At 39.3% G+C, this 14,477-nt stretch overlaps 1 protein-coding gene across 1 annotated transcript in view; it reads left to right on the top strand.

Annotated features, from left to right (window-relative positions):
* The window catches only part of OCA2 (OCA2 melanosomal transmembrane protein), a 174,241-nt gene that overhangs the window by 52,347 nt on the left and 107,417 nt on the right, over nucleotides 1-14,477 (top strand). The window contains exons 9-13 of the mRNA XM_061988504.1: nucleotides 4,160-4,231; nucleotides 5,100-5,165; nucleotides 6,241-6,297; nucleotides 7,412-7,536; nucleotides 12,180-12,318. Of these exons, the coding sequence (XP_061844488.1) occupies nucleotides 4,160-4,231; nucleotides 5,100-5,165; nucleotides 6,241-6,297; nucleotides 7,412-7,536; nucleotides 12,180-12,318 (459 nt within the window). The remainder of the gene's footprint in view (nucleotides 1-4,159; nucleotides 4,232-5,099; nucleotides 5,166-6,240; nucleotides 6,298-7,411; nucleotides 7,537-12,179; nucleotides 12,319-14,477) is intronic.

Raw genomic sequence — 14,477 nt, 5'->3', positions numbered from 1 at the left:
AACGACCCAGTCAGGCTCATGCAGCCCACCCAAATTTGTGATCTTACAGACAATTCCTGTTTGAAAGAGAAACTTATTATGAAACTGTCATGGTTTGACATGACAGCCTTTTCTGGTAAGGGGGAAGGGGCTGTAAAGATGGCTCCTGTAAGAAGTTGCTCACAACTCCCCCCATCTCTGAGCCAGACTCACTTCTGGGGCTGAGCCAATTAGATGCCTCCACGATCACTTTTTAAGAAGAAGCGGGAAGAGGAGGTATCTTCCTCCATCTTATTCCTTCTTCTGCCCCTTCTTTTCCTTCTGGCTGGTGGTGGTACAAGGGGTAGGAACAGTGAGAGAAACAACCATGTGGACTCCAAGGTCAGTGGTGAAAGAGAGGAGGAGGTGTGCTGGAGCAGAGACTCCCCTGCATTCTATGGAGAGAACTGGTGAAGCTGAGATTTATTTTCATTTCTTTAAAGACCCCGCATCAGCAGTAGAGACTCATTTTGATAATGAGCCCGCATCAGGGGCAGAGACTCATTTTGCTAAAGCTGGCCCCAGACCAGGGGCAGCGATTCACTTCATTAAAGGCCCCGAGCCGGGGACGGTGACTACTGCTGGAGAAGGCCGTGTCCCGTGGGGGGGACCCAACCACTTCACTGCAGACCCCGAGCCAGGGGCAGTGATTTTCTTCTTTAAAACTATGGCCGGAAGAGGCCGTGTCCAGAAGGAGGGGCCCTTTATCACTATGGCCAGAGCAGACCGTGTCCCGAGGAAGGGACCCAATATCCACAGCTGTAACTGTGGGGAGGAGCCCACAACAAAGTAGCTCGTTAAACTTATGCCCAGAAGAGGCCTTGTCCTGAGAGAGGGACCCTATATCAGCAGAAGCTGCAGCTGCTGGGAACAACCCACACCAGAGAAGTTCGTTAAGGACTGTGTCCCGGGGGAGGGACCCCATGTTGGAGCAGAGGAAGAATGCCAGGAGTCGTCCTCATCTGAGAAGACAGAAGTGGCAGAGCCCATCTGTGAGAGACTGACCACATTCCCCACTCCCTGCCCCCCTGAGCCGTTGAGAGGGGAGGAGGTAGAGATATCGGCAGCAGTGAGCTGGGCCCGGGAAGAAAGGAGGGGTGGGGGAGAGACATCTTAAAGTGCTGGTGGTAATTTTCTTATCATCCTACTCTCTTTTTACTTTTATTCCATTCTGTTTCTTGTAGAATAAACTTTCGTACTTTCTAAGTTCAGTATTGGAGTCTGTGTTTCCCAGAAGCGTAATTGGCAGTGAGCTCTCCCTGCCCTTGTCTCAATCCATAACAACCTTGCTTATCTTTTTACTCCCATTTCGCTGGGGCCTCTGCCATCCTAACGAGGGTGGGGGCGAATGAGGGCACCGAGAGAGAGACTGTTGTGGTGCTGCTGTGCTAGTTGGGCCAAACCACGACAGAAACAGAACTCTTTCAGCCTTTACTTACTAGAGAATGCACAAAGGTATGCACTTACTCAAGCATGAGAAGGATCAGATGAATACAGATAATTTCACACTTAATCTTTCAAAATGTCTTTAGATTCAGAAATCTACCAAAGCTTTCATATTTCCTTGGTTTAAGTTTCTGTGTTAATTCATTTCTGGGCTCTCTCAATTCTCTACCTGAACTTTTGTTTACAGAGACACTCTGAGATTCATCCTGAAATGGTACTCATCCTCCTGTCAAACTTTAAAACAGTTTGGATCAGATCTGTAATATTTTCCAAAAGAATAATAATGGAATTTTACCTAATACAGTACCCTCCAAATGTGTAATAGATGGAACTGTTGTTTCAAGAGTATCACAGCTTATAACTTGCATCATTCATTTTTCTATTTGTAAACTTTTAATCATGCTTTTAGAAATATATCCCTTGTTTAGGATTTACTTCATGTAAATAGAAAGTTAAAGGGTAATCCCTTATTTTCTAAACCTACCCAAGTCTAACCTTTTGAATATTTATGTCTTGGAGTTTACCTAAGCATTCTTTCTAGGCTTTATGTTACTGCATAACTTTCACTTGGTAGTTCTCTGGAATGAAGAGTTGTGCATTTGACAACTCTTTTTGTAATAGAGCTTTGCATGTGAATAATCTTTGCTGATTCTCCAGGATATACTTCCGTATATCACCAAATCACAGAATCTCAAGGGCTGGATGGGACCTTGAAAGATCATCTAGTCCAACCCCTCTGACAGAGCATGCCACCTAGAGTAGGTCACACAGGAACTCATCCAGGTGGATTTTGAATATCCTCAGAGAAGAAAACTCAACTCACCAGGATGGAGGAACTGGTAGATGACTCCATTTATACTGCATTTTCTTCTATCTTTCTACATAAATGAAAGCAAATTTCACCCATAGGTGACAGCAAACTCTTGGAAACTGAAAATGCAGTCGACCCACTGTACACAATTAAGCATACAGTGATGACAGCAAAAATACTAATGTGGAAATATGCAAAAAAACCCTAAAGTAAATAAAATCTCAGCAAGCCCATAATATCTTTCTGATGACTGCAAAAGAGCTATCTAATGTGGGTGGTGATCAGATGATGAGAAAGCCTCCAGTCTGAGGATTCCCCAGTAGCTTACCCTTGAACTTACTTTGCCCTGGTAAGAAGTATCCTAACGAGTACCTCTGCTTTGTGTCTTTCATTGGAAAGGACTGTAAGGTCTAATTGCTGCACCCCATCATCAGCTACAAGAAATATCACATTATTGCATGCTGCCTACATTTGCAGAATCAAAAGGGCTATACACGTGCATTCAAATCAATGCTCTGAAACTGGAAATCAAAGATGAAAAAGTAACTTCTAACATACATTTCTGTGGGAGCTGGTGGGATCTCTAATCTGTAATATGTGCTTTTAGGTTACTAGGACATAAAAACCTTGGTCTGATCTCCTGCTTTACCATTCAGAATAGGTTATTCGCCAGTGTGTTTTGAAGAAAAACAGGTGAATGAGACAGGTTTTTCTTTTGACTTCTCAGTTATTCATTGATATATTTATTTTTTCTTACTTGCTTTTGTACTTTCTCTTCAAGAAAATGTAAGTGTAATTTATTCATTAGATACAAAGATGTGGACAAATGTCCATATACTGTAGTAACTGTTGCAGTATTAAATGATTGTCTGTGTTGTGCTCAGAGGTTTGGATGCATTTTCAGATGCATTGCTTGTATGCTGGAGAAACCTTAGAGGTGGAGGAAAAGCACTACTTAAGGCTGGGTTAGTCTATATTCTAGTGACAGCAGCTTTTGAAGAACCAAGGAGACTGCAGCAAAGGTGTCCAGCAGATTTCAGCTGAAGTGTGTGGCTTACTTGAGGCCAAAACACTTTGTTTTGCTGCTGTAAAAGAACCCCACTTTCTGAAAGAAGAAAACTATGTGTGTGAGACAGAAAGTAGGTGTAAAGTCTGACAGATCTATCTGTGACAGATCCCAGACCACAAACTGGACCTGGGAACTCAAAGTCTAGTATTTCTGTGTATGTCATTTGCCCCAGGTCTAAGATATTTGCTTGGGTATTGCTTTGTAGACATTGGAAATGAACAAGCACCTCTAAAGAATGAGGTGAATCACCTCCTGGACACACATCTTCTTCTCATGGGCTGTGAAGAGAAGCCAACAGCACTAGTCTTTTTGAGACTCTTGGTTGATATTTAGTGAAACCTCTGATTGTTTTTCTCTATTTTTCTCATAACTGGTCACCACGTTATTGCTATGTTGTCTTCAATTCCCTCCAATTTGTGTACAGGTGGAGCAGTATGCTTTTGTTCTCTTACCAAAAAGGAATTGTTTTCCTTCTGGGGTCATCTGGTGCCAAATATAAGAAACTGGTGCTGATGTCCCTCCCCTGCCTTGAGACCAGAGTTGAGGCCTCCTAGCAGTGTTTTGCATAGGCATGGGGTCTTTCTTTGTTAGTTTGTTTGGTTTATTTTGTTTGGGTTTTTTAGGGATTTTTTGATTATTTATTTATTTTTTTAAATATAAGATCCCACAGTGAAGCAAGATAGTCAGTAATTCTCTTGTAAGGCCTTTTTGAAGGGGACTGGAGTGGAATAGAGAAAAAGAAACTGCAACAAACAAACCAAGAAAAGAATCAACTACAGGAATTTTTATCCTTTTCTCCTTATCTTTTGTTGCAGATTGTTCACAGGACCCTTGCAGCGATGCTGGGCTCCCTGGCAGCTTTAGCTGCCTTAGCTGCTGTTGGAGAGGTAAGTTTTCAGAGTGTAAGTACTTACTTTGTTTCTGGATATAGAAAAAATTTCCCATTGTGTTTGGGCACATAACAGAGCAGTGGTTTTTAAGAGGGAGGGTTGCTAGGGCAAATATTGGGATGAGGAAGCATCTTGGGGAAAACAAGTCAGCCTAGGGTATAGACAAGAAGAGTAGGAAGAAATCAGTTAATGCTATTTTTGTTCTTAGTTGCAGGAAGCTGAGCACAACCATTTTCAGCTTAATTCAGAGTTACTTTAGCACTGTTATTTTCAGTAATGTTAGGTTACAAAGCAAACCTAAGTGGAAATACATTGCTTTATACTACCCCAAATAATTACACCTCATGCTTACACCTTCCAATCCTTTTCCCCCCAACCCCTGCTTACTGTTAGTTGATATTTAGTGAAACCTCTGATTGATTTTCTCTGTTTTTCTCATAACTGGTCACCACATTATTGCTATGTTCTCTTCAGTTCCCTCCAATCTGTTCACAGGTGAAGTAGTATGCTTTTGTTCTTTTACCAAAGAGGAAACGAGGGTGTACCATGTAATTTGCTTATCTTTTATTTCTGTAATGCTACATAAGGAACAACTAGATAAGCCAATAGCCTAATGTAGGCTTTTGATAATGACCCACCTAACACTCCAGCAGAACTTTGAATTAGAAATAATAATAGTAATAGTAGTAGTAATAATAATAGCAATAATGGTAATGATGAGTCCTTTTCTGTACCTTATAGGAATGCTTATTAATTTTTATCATAGCTTATTTAAATGGTTCATCAATTAAGTGGAGTTTAAATTTCATAGCTAATCATAAATTGTTTTGTGGCATTCACTGGTAATTGCACTTTTTGATTGCAGAGGCCAAGTATGGTCAAAGTGGTGGAGTGGATTGATTATGAGACACTGGCGCTGCTGTTTGGAATGGTAACTGAAGTGCATCTTTTGCTCTAAACGTGCTGAAAGAATCACATTCAATATAGAGCCATTTCCCTTTTAAATATTTTGTTAATTGTACATAACTGAGACAGATTATGATTAAAATTTTGGCTTTAGGGACTTATCAAAAATGGAGGATGATCAGACCTCTGAGGGACACTTTTGAAACTACTGATCCTTTCCCTTTTTTTTTTTTTAATCTGTGAAATTGTGTTGGCATACTAAAAATATCCTTGAGGTCTATAAATGGAAATACCTATTTTACTGGCAAGTATTATCATGCTCATTGATCCTGTTAATTTTGTTTTCTCAAAACCTTCCTTAAACATACTTTGCTAGGAAAACTGGCTTTATTTGCCTTAGTCAGTGCTATGTTTGGAGCAAAACATCAGCAAACCAGAAACGAAGGAGAAATATCTGATTAGATTATAATAATATGTTATTTTAATCACTTTGCCCAGAGCTATTTATGGTGAAAAGAGTTGTCCAAGTGCTATAAATCTCTAATACAAAATATACAATATACACAGACAAAATTACAATTATCTGTGGTCATTCTTTTACATCCTCATGCCGCTTCCTGCTCCCTACTTTGCTCACAGAAAAGAAAATAAGAAAAATCCATTGAGTGCAAAGATGGAAGGACAGGAAACCTACAAGAAATTTGGGAAAATGCAAAATAATTCTTGCAGCTGTTATCTTCTGCACTCGGTAGAGTATTACTGCAGCAAGCAAACACATTTACTGGCTTTTCTTGATTAATGACACGTAGGAGATACATTAAGCACTTAATGCATGATGCCCACTTAGTCACTACAAATAAAGTTCAACCAGACTAGCATGACATTTACAGACTGCCTATGCTGAGAACTAAATTTCATCAAATGACGTATTAACAAGAGAGATCTGGCAGCTGTAGTGGTTAGCATAATATGAAGGCAATTAGATTCTCAGAGCTGCATCACATAAGAAGGGCTTTTTTCAGGATCACTAACTACATGATTTTTGCTTTTATGTAATAATTCAGTTGCAAGCTATTATTTTTTATTTTGTCTTTTGGTAGATGGTTTTGGTGGCCATTTTTTCAGAGACTGGATTCTTTGACTACTGTGCAGTAAAGGTAGGCATGCTTTGGTACTCTTAATTATTACTGGATTAATTAAGTTAGTATTTAATCAGATCTGTTACACCAAACACTATATTTGAAGAACCTTTCTTAGGATAATTTGTATTCACACAGAATCACAGAATCTCAAGGGCTGGAAGGGATCTCAAAAGATCATCTAGTCCAACTCCCCTGCCAGAGCAGGACCACCTAGAGTAGGTACACAGGAACTTGTCCACATGGGTTTTTCATCACCTTAGAAATGATAGTTGTCAACTTGTATCTTCCAGAGATGAACAGAAGGCCCTTAAGACAATTCTTTTTCTACAGGAAAAAGGCAAAGTCCCATGGAAGGGTACACAAACATATGAACAACATAAAGTTGCATTATTTCACTGACTTCCTCAGGACTGCAGTTCTGCTTTAGCTGAAATCTATATTTAAGCCTGGCAGTGGGAGAGAGGAAGTATAAGAACTCTCATTACCTTTATGATCACACATGAAAAATAGCCACACACCTTTGCACAGTAGCAGAATCAAGGATTGCATGAAAAGGGTAATTCTGATGGATTGATTGTAAAGCAAATATTACCAATGGTCACCTGGCGCAGAGCTTAATTTTCTTGAGAATGGTAGAGAGAGTGAAAACAAAAGACACAAGGAGGGCTGCTTTGAGGATAGAACTGCTGTAAATAAAACACACAACCCCTGCCTACATAAATGCCCAGACTGTGTAGCTCTAGCAGTGCTGCCCTGAGAATGGGGAAAGTGTCCCAGCATGTCGAGGGTGAAGGAGATCTGAACTGCATTAGTCCACCTGGACATGCAGGCAGAAGGTAGGGGCTCAGCCCTGTGCCTACCACAGACCGTTTTTGTGCCTGGCAGTGGAGCATGGTGTCTCTTCAGACTTGTTTCTTCCTCTGCATGATGGAGATGTTTTCCCCCTTCCAAAGGCTGTTTTGTTGCCAATTGATATTTGAGACTATGCTATTGAAGGTGCATGGATTAATAAATACTCTGAGCTCATTATTGTCTCATCTTTGATGAAGTTGTTTTATGTATCATTTTTTTAAAAAAAACTAAGCTGGAGTATCTAGTTCCTCAGTTTTGTTTCTATTTGTTTTATCAGGCATATCGATTCGCTAGAGGAAAGGTGTGGGCCATGATTACGCTTCTGTGCCTCATTGCTGCAATTCTTTCTGCATTTTTGGACAATGTTACCACTGTGCTGCTCTTTACTCCAGTAACCATAAGGTACTTTATTGTTATGATTTTGGACTTGGTCTTTTACAGCCAGCAATCAGTAGTAAACATGTGTGCAAAATGCTTGTTTGGACTTTTTTGGATCATCTAAATTGAAATCAAAACCTCAAATACTCCTATTGTAGTAGGGTGAAGAGCTAATGTTCTCAAAGGGATTGGTTGCCTTTTCCCTTTGTGTTAACAATAAGCACATATCTGAAGCCTGTTTATACTGTCTTGGCAGATAACTACTCTGGTTTGGCTCCATATCTGAACTGCAATAGCAGTATATTGCACCAAATGCTCTGGAGTAGATGAAATTTTTTTTTCCTCTAAGCGGGGAGAATTTTTTAATTAAAGCTGCCTTATCCTTTACTGGTTGATATCTATATACAGCTTTAGATAGTCATTTATGTTTTATTGAAGTTGATATCCTTCCTAATGCTCATGACAAATTAAAAAAAATCTACAGATTTCAATTAAGACCTTTATTTTGAAATATGAGACCCTCAATTTTGTTCTTGCTGGTGATCAACACATTAGTACAGTCACTAGTTAATGCCTCAATTTGAGATTACATATTTGGTACTTTTAACAGGAGAGGTTTATGTGGCCATCAGGTTTTGGTAGTAGTGGGCTACAGGGGTGGCTGCTTGAAAAATAAGCTACCAGAAGCTTCCCCTGTAGCTGATAGGTCCAACGCCAGTCAGTTCTAAGCTGGACCCCCCACTGACCCAGGCCTGGCCAATTAGTGACTGAGGTAACGCCTCTGTGAATAACAGATTTTAGAAGCGGAAGTTGCTGTGCAGTTGCTAAACTGCAGCAGCAACTGGGAGTGAGAATGTGAAAACATCTCCACAGGCACCAAGGTCAGTGGAGAAGGAGGGAGAGGAGGTGCTCAGGCACTGGAAGAGAGATTCCCCTGTGACCTGTGGTGCAGCCCGTGGTGAGGGAGCTGTGCCCCTGCAGTCCTTGAAAGTCGATGGTGAAGTGGAGGTGGAGGAGAGACCCACTTGCAGCACAGGGAGGGCCCCTATGCTGAAGCAAGGGATTGCCTGAAGAAAGCTATGACCCTGTGGGAAGACCACACTGGAAAAAGTTCCTGGCAGGACCTGAGAATCTGTAGAGAAAGGAGCTCACACTGGACTAGATTTGATGTCAGAACTTTTTACCCTGTGGGGGATCCGGGCTGGAGTAGTTTGTTCCTGAAGGACTGTTTGCCCTGTGGATGACTCACATTTAGGGTAATTTGTGAAGAACTATAGCCCATGGGAAGGACCCACATTGGAGAAGTTCGTGAGGGACTGTTCCCTGTGGGGAGGGACACAACAGTGTAGCGGTGGGAAGTGTGAGGAGGCCTGCCCCTGAGAAGAAACAGCAAAGTCCATCTGTAATTAACTGATCTGAATCCCCATCCCCTGCACCACTGAGTGGGGGTAGAGATGGTTATGGGAAGGAGGAGGGGTGGAGTGAGGTGTTTTAAGAGTAAGATTAAAAAAAAAAAAAATCTAATTTCCCTGCTCTGTTTTGATTGTTCATTAATAAGTCAAACAATTTCTCCCCAAGCTGAATCTGTTTTGCCTGTGAAACTAATTGCCGAGTGATCCCCCTGTCCTTATCTCACAAGCCCCTTCATTGTATTTCTCTCTCCTCTGCCCAGTTGAGAAGGGGAAGTGATGAATGATTTGGTGGGCATCTGGCACCCAGCCAGGGTAAAACCACTGCAAGAACAGTGAATGTAATTCAAATTTCTGTAATTTAATAAGATGTGATTTTCAACTCTGTTTAATCAACGTCTGATTATAAATTACCACTTAACCTGCATTTAACCAGCTTCTGACCAGACAAATGTAGTTAATCCAGTTCAGTTTTGGAAAGATCCAGTGTGTTTTTAAAATTATCCTGATTGATGAAATGCTTGTAGCCATCACAGCAAAGTATATAAAATTCTATTAAGATATACTCCCTCTTTAAAATGTAGTGTAAAGCAGTAAAAAACAATTCTGCAAGTGGAATTTATTCTAGATTAGGCAACAGCTGGTGAACAAAAGCTACATTGCTCTTCTGTCTGGTTATATTTTCAAAAGATCGCTTTGCCTTAATCCAGTCAATAATTTCACCTCTAGCAGCAAGCAACACAGGAACAATTAAACACCAAGTTTTCTTTAACTGTGTTGCAGAATATTTTGCATTAACTATAATTGGGAATGGACTGAAATCCAGATGTCGATGTATCATGAACTACTGTGCACAGGCAGAGCTAATATTTATTCCATTTTCTAAGACTCATAGAATAGCCCAGGTTGGATGGGACCTCGAAAGATCATATGGTCCAACCTTTCTTGGGAAAGGGATCCTAGATGAGATCTAGCACTCTTTTCAGTCACTTTTTCAAATCCTCCAGTGATGAGGACTCTACCATGTCTCTGGGGACGTTGTTCCAGTGGTTAATTGTTCTTGTCATAAAAACGTTTTTCATATAGTGAGATGAAATCTCTCCCAGTGCAACTTGTTCTTGTTATCTCTTGTCTTATTCATGTGGCTTCCTGTGGAGAAAAAGTCTCCATCTTTGCACACACCCTTTAAGGACCGGAGTGTGATAGCAAATGTATATTAAGGACTTTAGTTTTGTACTAAATGAGTTTGTAATACTGAAGAAGGGGAAATTCAGTGTGCAGGAAACATTTGTGATTGAATCACTGTCAAAGGTAAAACAAAATTTTATCTCTCCTAGCAAAACCAAATAATTGCTGATTTCTAAAAGCTTCATGCTGGGAGTAATTTTTTGTTTTTTATCTTAATGCCATTGTCTTCAGTCCTTGTCTACAGCTTTGCTATGCTGCACTGTGCTGCCATTGCCATGGAGATAAAGCTTGCAGAAAACCTCACTGACTCTTTGAATACAAGGATTTATGTTTCCATTTATAAGGCATAAAGCATGATACTTGTTTCACTCTGCATTTTGTAGTAAGCTGATAAAAAATGTAATAACTACCCCTTTTTAGTTATGGTTTATTTTCAAGAGACTTAGTTATTGGAAACTGGAAAAAAGCTAATGGTTGTTCATATGGGAAATTATATAATCAAGGTTAAGTAAACTGACAAAGTTTAAACTGACAATTCTGATGGTTTTATACTTTGGATGTACATAATAGGCTGTTTCCTCAAGCTATTCCTAGGCCTACGAAAAAGAAAGAATTGCTAAAGAGAAGTTAAGGTTATATTTTGAAACATTTGGAAATCAAGGAGAGAATGAAGTTAATATTACAATTGTGGTCTTGTACCCAATTGATACAGTTGCGCCAGTTGTACTACAAAGTACCCTTTAACTGCATAATTTTATGCTGTTGGGGAAATAGTGTATTTTTGCAGTTATCTTGTTCTGGAGTTTTTATGTGCTGACGTATTCGTCATCTGATAGTGTTTTTTATCTGATTTTTAAATTGACACTCTTGGTGACAGCGTAACTGTATCAAGTTAAGCTTTTGTGCAATATACTCTTTTCTCTTTGAAATATAGGTTTTAATAATACAGACTTAGACTGAATAATAAAGCTCAACTCCTTCAGGGAAATGTGTGACAGCACTACAGCAAAAGCAATCCTGAGAAAGCATTCTCTCTGCCCAGTCTTCCCCCCATCCCATGTTAGGTAGAGGGAGCAATAATTTAAGCATCTTTACTGACTGGTGCAACGTTTTGATAAGCTGTGAGCAGGAAAGCAGTTGCTCCTTATTCCAAAGTGCTTAGCTTTGACCTTATACTTTCAGCCTTTAATACCATAGTCCAAGTCTGAAGTAAAAAAAGTTCTTTGGAAATGAGGGGAATGTGTGTATCTGTGTGTGAACATAATTTGTGTGAGTTGAAGTAATCTCCGTGGAGGTTACTGTGTCTAAATCGGCTATGAGTTGAAAGAGATCACGAATTTACTGAGCCAATCCCAGTATTTGCCAGAGCACTTAAGATTTTGCTTTTTCTTATAAAGAAAAGTCTTACTAAAGAAGCATTAAATATTTTTGAACTGCTAAAAGCATTTGGAGATTTTTTTAAACAATGGGGAATGTACATTTTTCTACTCTTGTTGCATTACAAATAAAAATATTCATGCTCAATCTTTAGAGAAGGGGAAAAACTGGAACAGAACAAACTGAATAAACCTAGGCTGAAAGCCGAGGTGTCTAATAGGTGATTCATGGCTAGCAGTCTGCCTGCACAATCATCTACCATTGCTACCCACAAGATAGTTTATAACCGAGGCAGATGGCAGAGCCTATGGTTGCGCAGAATAGTTTCTCTATAGGTCAATGTGGCCTGGCCTTTAAAAAGTTGTGGGATACTGAAAATTTGAAATTCTGTGTAGCCTATATCTTCTAATAATTGATTATTTTTAGTGAAACGCTTTTTAAAATACATCAATTTTGTAACCATCAATTATTACATTACAGATGTAAAAAAAAAACTATAATTTCTGCATTTATTTTGCTATTATTACTCTAGCACATACAATGTAGCACAATTAAAACTTTAATGATGCACATACAAAAATATTAGGCAATTTTTCAGTGCAATTACCACATATTGTAAATGTTATAAATTTTAAGGTTTAAAGTAAATTAGTAGTAGGGTAACAAGTTAATTCCATTTTCTTTGTACTGCAGGCTCTGCGAAGTTCTTAATCTCGATCCTAGGCATGTCCTGATTGCAGAAGTAATCTTCACAAATATTGGGGGGGCTGCCACAGCTGTTGGAGATCCTCCAAATGTGATTATTGTTTCAAAGCAGGAACTGAGAATGAGGGTACGTACTCCAAGTTGTTTGGCTGCTAAAATTAAGTACTGTTGTTGACTTACATAGTGTTGACCTTCTCTTTCCCCAGGTAGCCATATAAACAGAACATAAGCCACTTTTTCTGACATGCTATTTCTTTCTTGATGGTCAGACATATCAGAGTGGTATTTTGAGGACAAAACGACGATGAAAACTGGACATTTTATATGGACCTAGAATACTGGTTTCCTTTTTTTTTTTCTTGATGGTAGTGGGGAGGATATCCTTGTCAATGGCAAAGTAAAGAAGGAAGCAAAACAATGAAGGGCTGTAAAGAGAGGACAGCAAGTTGGAAAAGAAGGAAAAGGTGAAAATTAAGATGAAACCAACTTTTTTTTTTCAGAATAGGCTTCTTCTCAAAAGTTAAATATGTTGAGACAATTTAATTCCTTTCCAGAAATGTCAAACCAGAAATAATTGTCTATGTGCAAAACTCCATAAGATGGGGGACAGTGTTGCGCCCACAGACCCATGTTGTACATAACCTATCTGCAAGCACAGACTTTGTCCTTCAGCTGCATGCCAAGGTGATGTGGGGAGTGAGAGGAGGGCAACGGTTCCTCCCATGCATGGGCTGCATCTGGCTCCCACCTCCTGCCAACATTCTGGTATCCCCAGGCTGCAATGACAACTTCCAATACTTGGCTTTTCCATGGTTTCATTTTGCTGAGTGACTAATGCCAAAGGCTGGTGATGGGTGGGACTGTGGGACTTCAGACAAGTGCCAGTGGAACTGTCCCAGTCCCATCATCTCCTCCCACCGACATGTCCCTCTCTGCCCTGTGGACAGGTAGTAAGGACACCAGGCATGTATTTTCTGTTTTAGCTAGGTATCAGAAACTCCCCAAATAAATAAATTTAGAGGAATTCAATGTAGTATATGGGCTAGTGTGAAAATACCTGTGCAAGTGTTATGAGGGAATTGTAATATAAAGTTCTATATTTTTTATTTGCAGTTCATTATGTTTCTATTGCCATTTCAAAAAAGGATGTCTTCTAATTAACTGAATGCACTCAAATTAATTAACTACTGTCCAGGTTAGAAAATGTCTTTCAAAGTTCACTGTGTTTAATAAATTGAATGTTTATCTTAAAAATATTTGAAATGTTCTGCAATTAACCTGTTTAGATGATAACTTTGGAGATGTTAATATTCCTGCCTGAGAATTTGATAGCTAAATTTTACATTTTTAAATATAAAATCTGTGCAACTATTTAAATGTTCTTTTCTAAAGGAGAATAATTAGCACCTGCCATGCAGGTCATTTTACTAAATACTCAGAAACTCTGTAGAACCTATGGAAGTGGCTATAAACATGGGAAGCAATTAAGCAATCACATTGACAGGAAGTAATTTTACATTTCACCTGAATGAGATATTGATAATTTTGGGAGGATTCAGATGTATAAATACCCGTGCGAATTTGACATAGAAAATTCTGTACTTGCAGAGAGCCCAAAAACTTTCCAAATGTTTTCACTCTGGATTGTTTTCAGATCTTTTCTTGCATTATAGAAATACATATGTAATAAAATAGATCAGATTCAACACAGGACCATGAGACCTGAAATTCTTTCCTGTATTCTCATCTTTTAAATCCATATATCTATATAAAACTAACAGAGACTCAAAGGCCTACTCTTGGCTTTGAGGCCGAGTGGCATGGACTGGCTTATGTCCTTCCTACTTAGAGCTCACTCCCTATAAAGGAGACTTGCCTTGGAGAGCACTGTCAGGAGTAACTGAATAAAGGCAAGAGTGAGGGAGAGAGTTGGACCATCTGGCCTGTTACATTCTGTGCCGTTGAACTAAAAACTGGATTCCTAATTTGTTCACCTGCTCCAGCATTGCTCTCTTTTGCTCAGAAGAAGAAATGTAGACACTGCTGTCCCATTTCTGAAACTACTTCTAAAAAAGGCTGCTGTGAAGGAGGGTTATATGATCCACTACCAATCTATCCCTAAAATGCATGCAATGTCTGCTGTATTTGTACCACGTAAAATGTATTCTTTTTTTTTAAAAAAAATGGGTTAAAGGTAAAAGTCATGGAATGCACTAACAGCATTTTGGAAATAGCACTTCATGCATTGTATTTTATAGTACTATTATGACATTTTCTATAGAAAGT

Source organism: Colius striatus, chromosome 1 (genome assembly GCF_028858725.1).
Source record: "Colius striatus isolate bColStr4 chromosome 1, bColStr4.1.hap1, whole genome shotgun sequence".
Lineage (NCBI taxonomy): Eukaryota > Metazoa > Chordata > Aves > Coliiformes > Coliidae > Colius > Colius striatus.
This window is presented reverse-complemented; position numbering and strand designations above follow the sequence as displayed.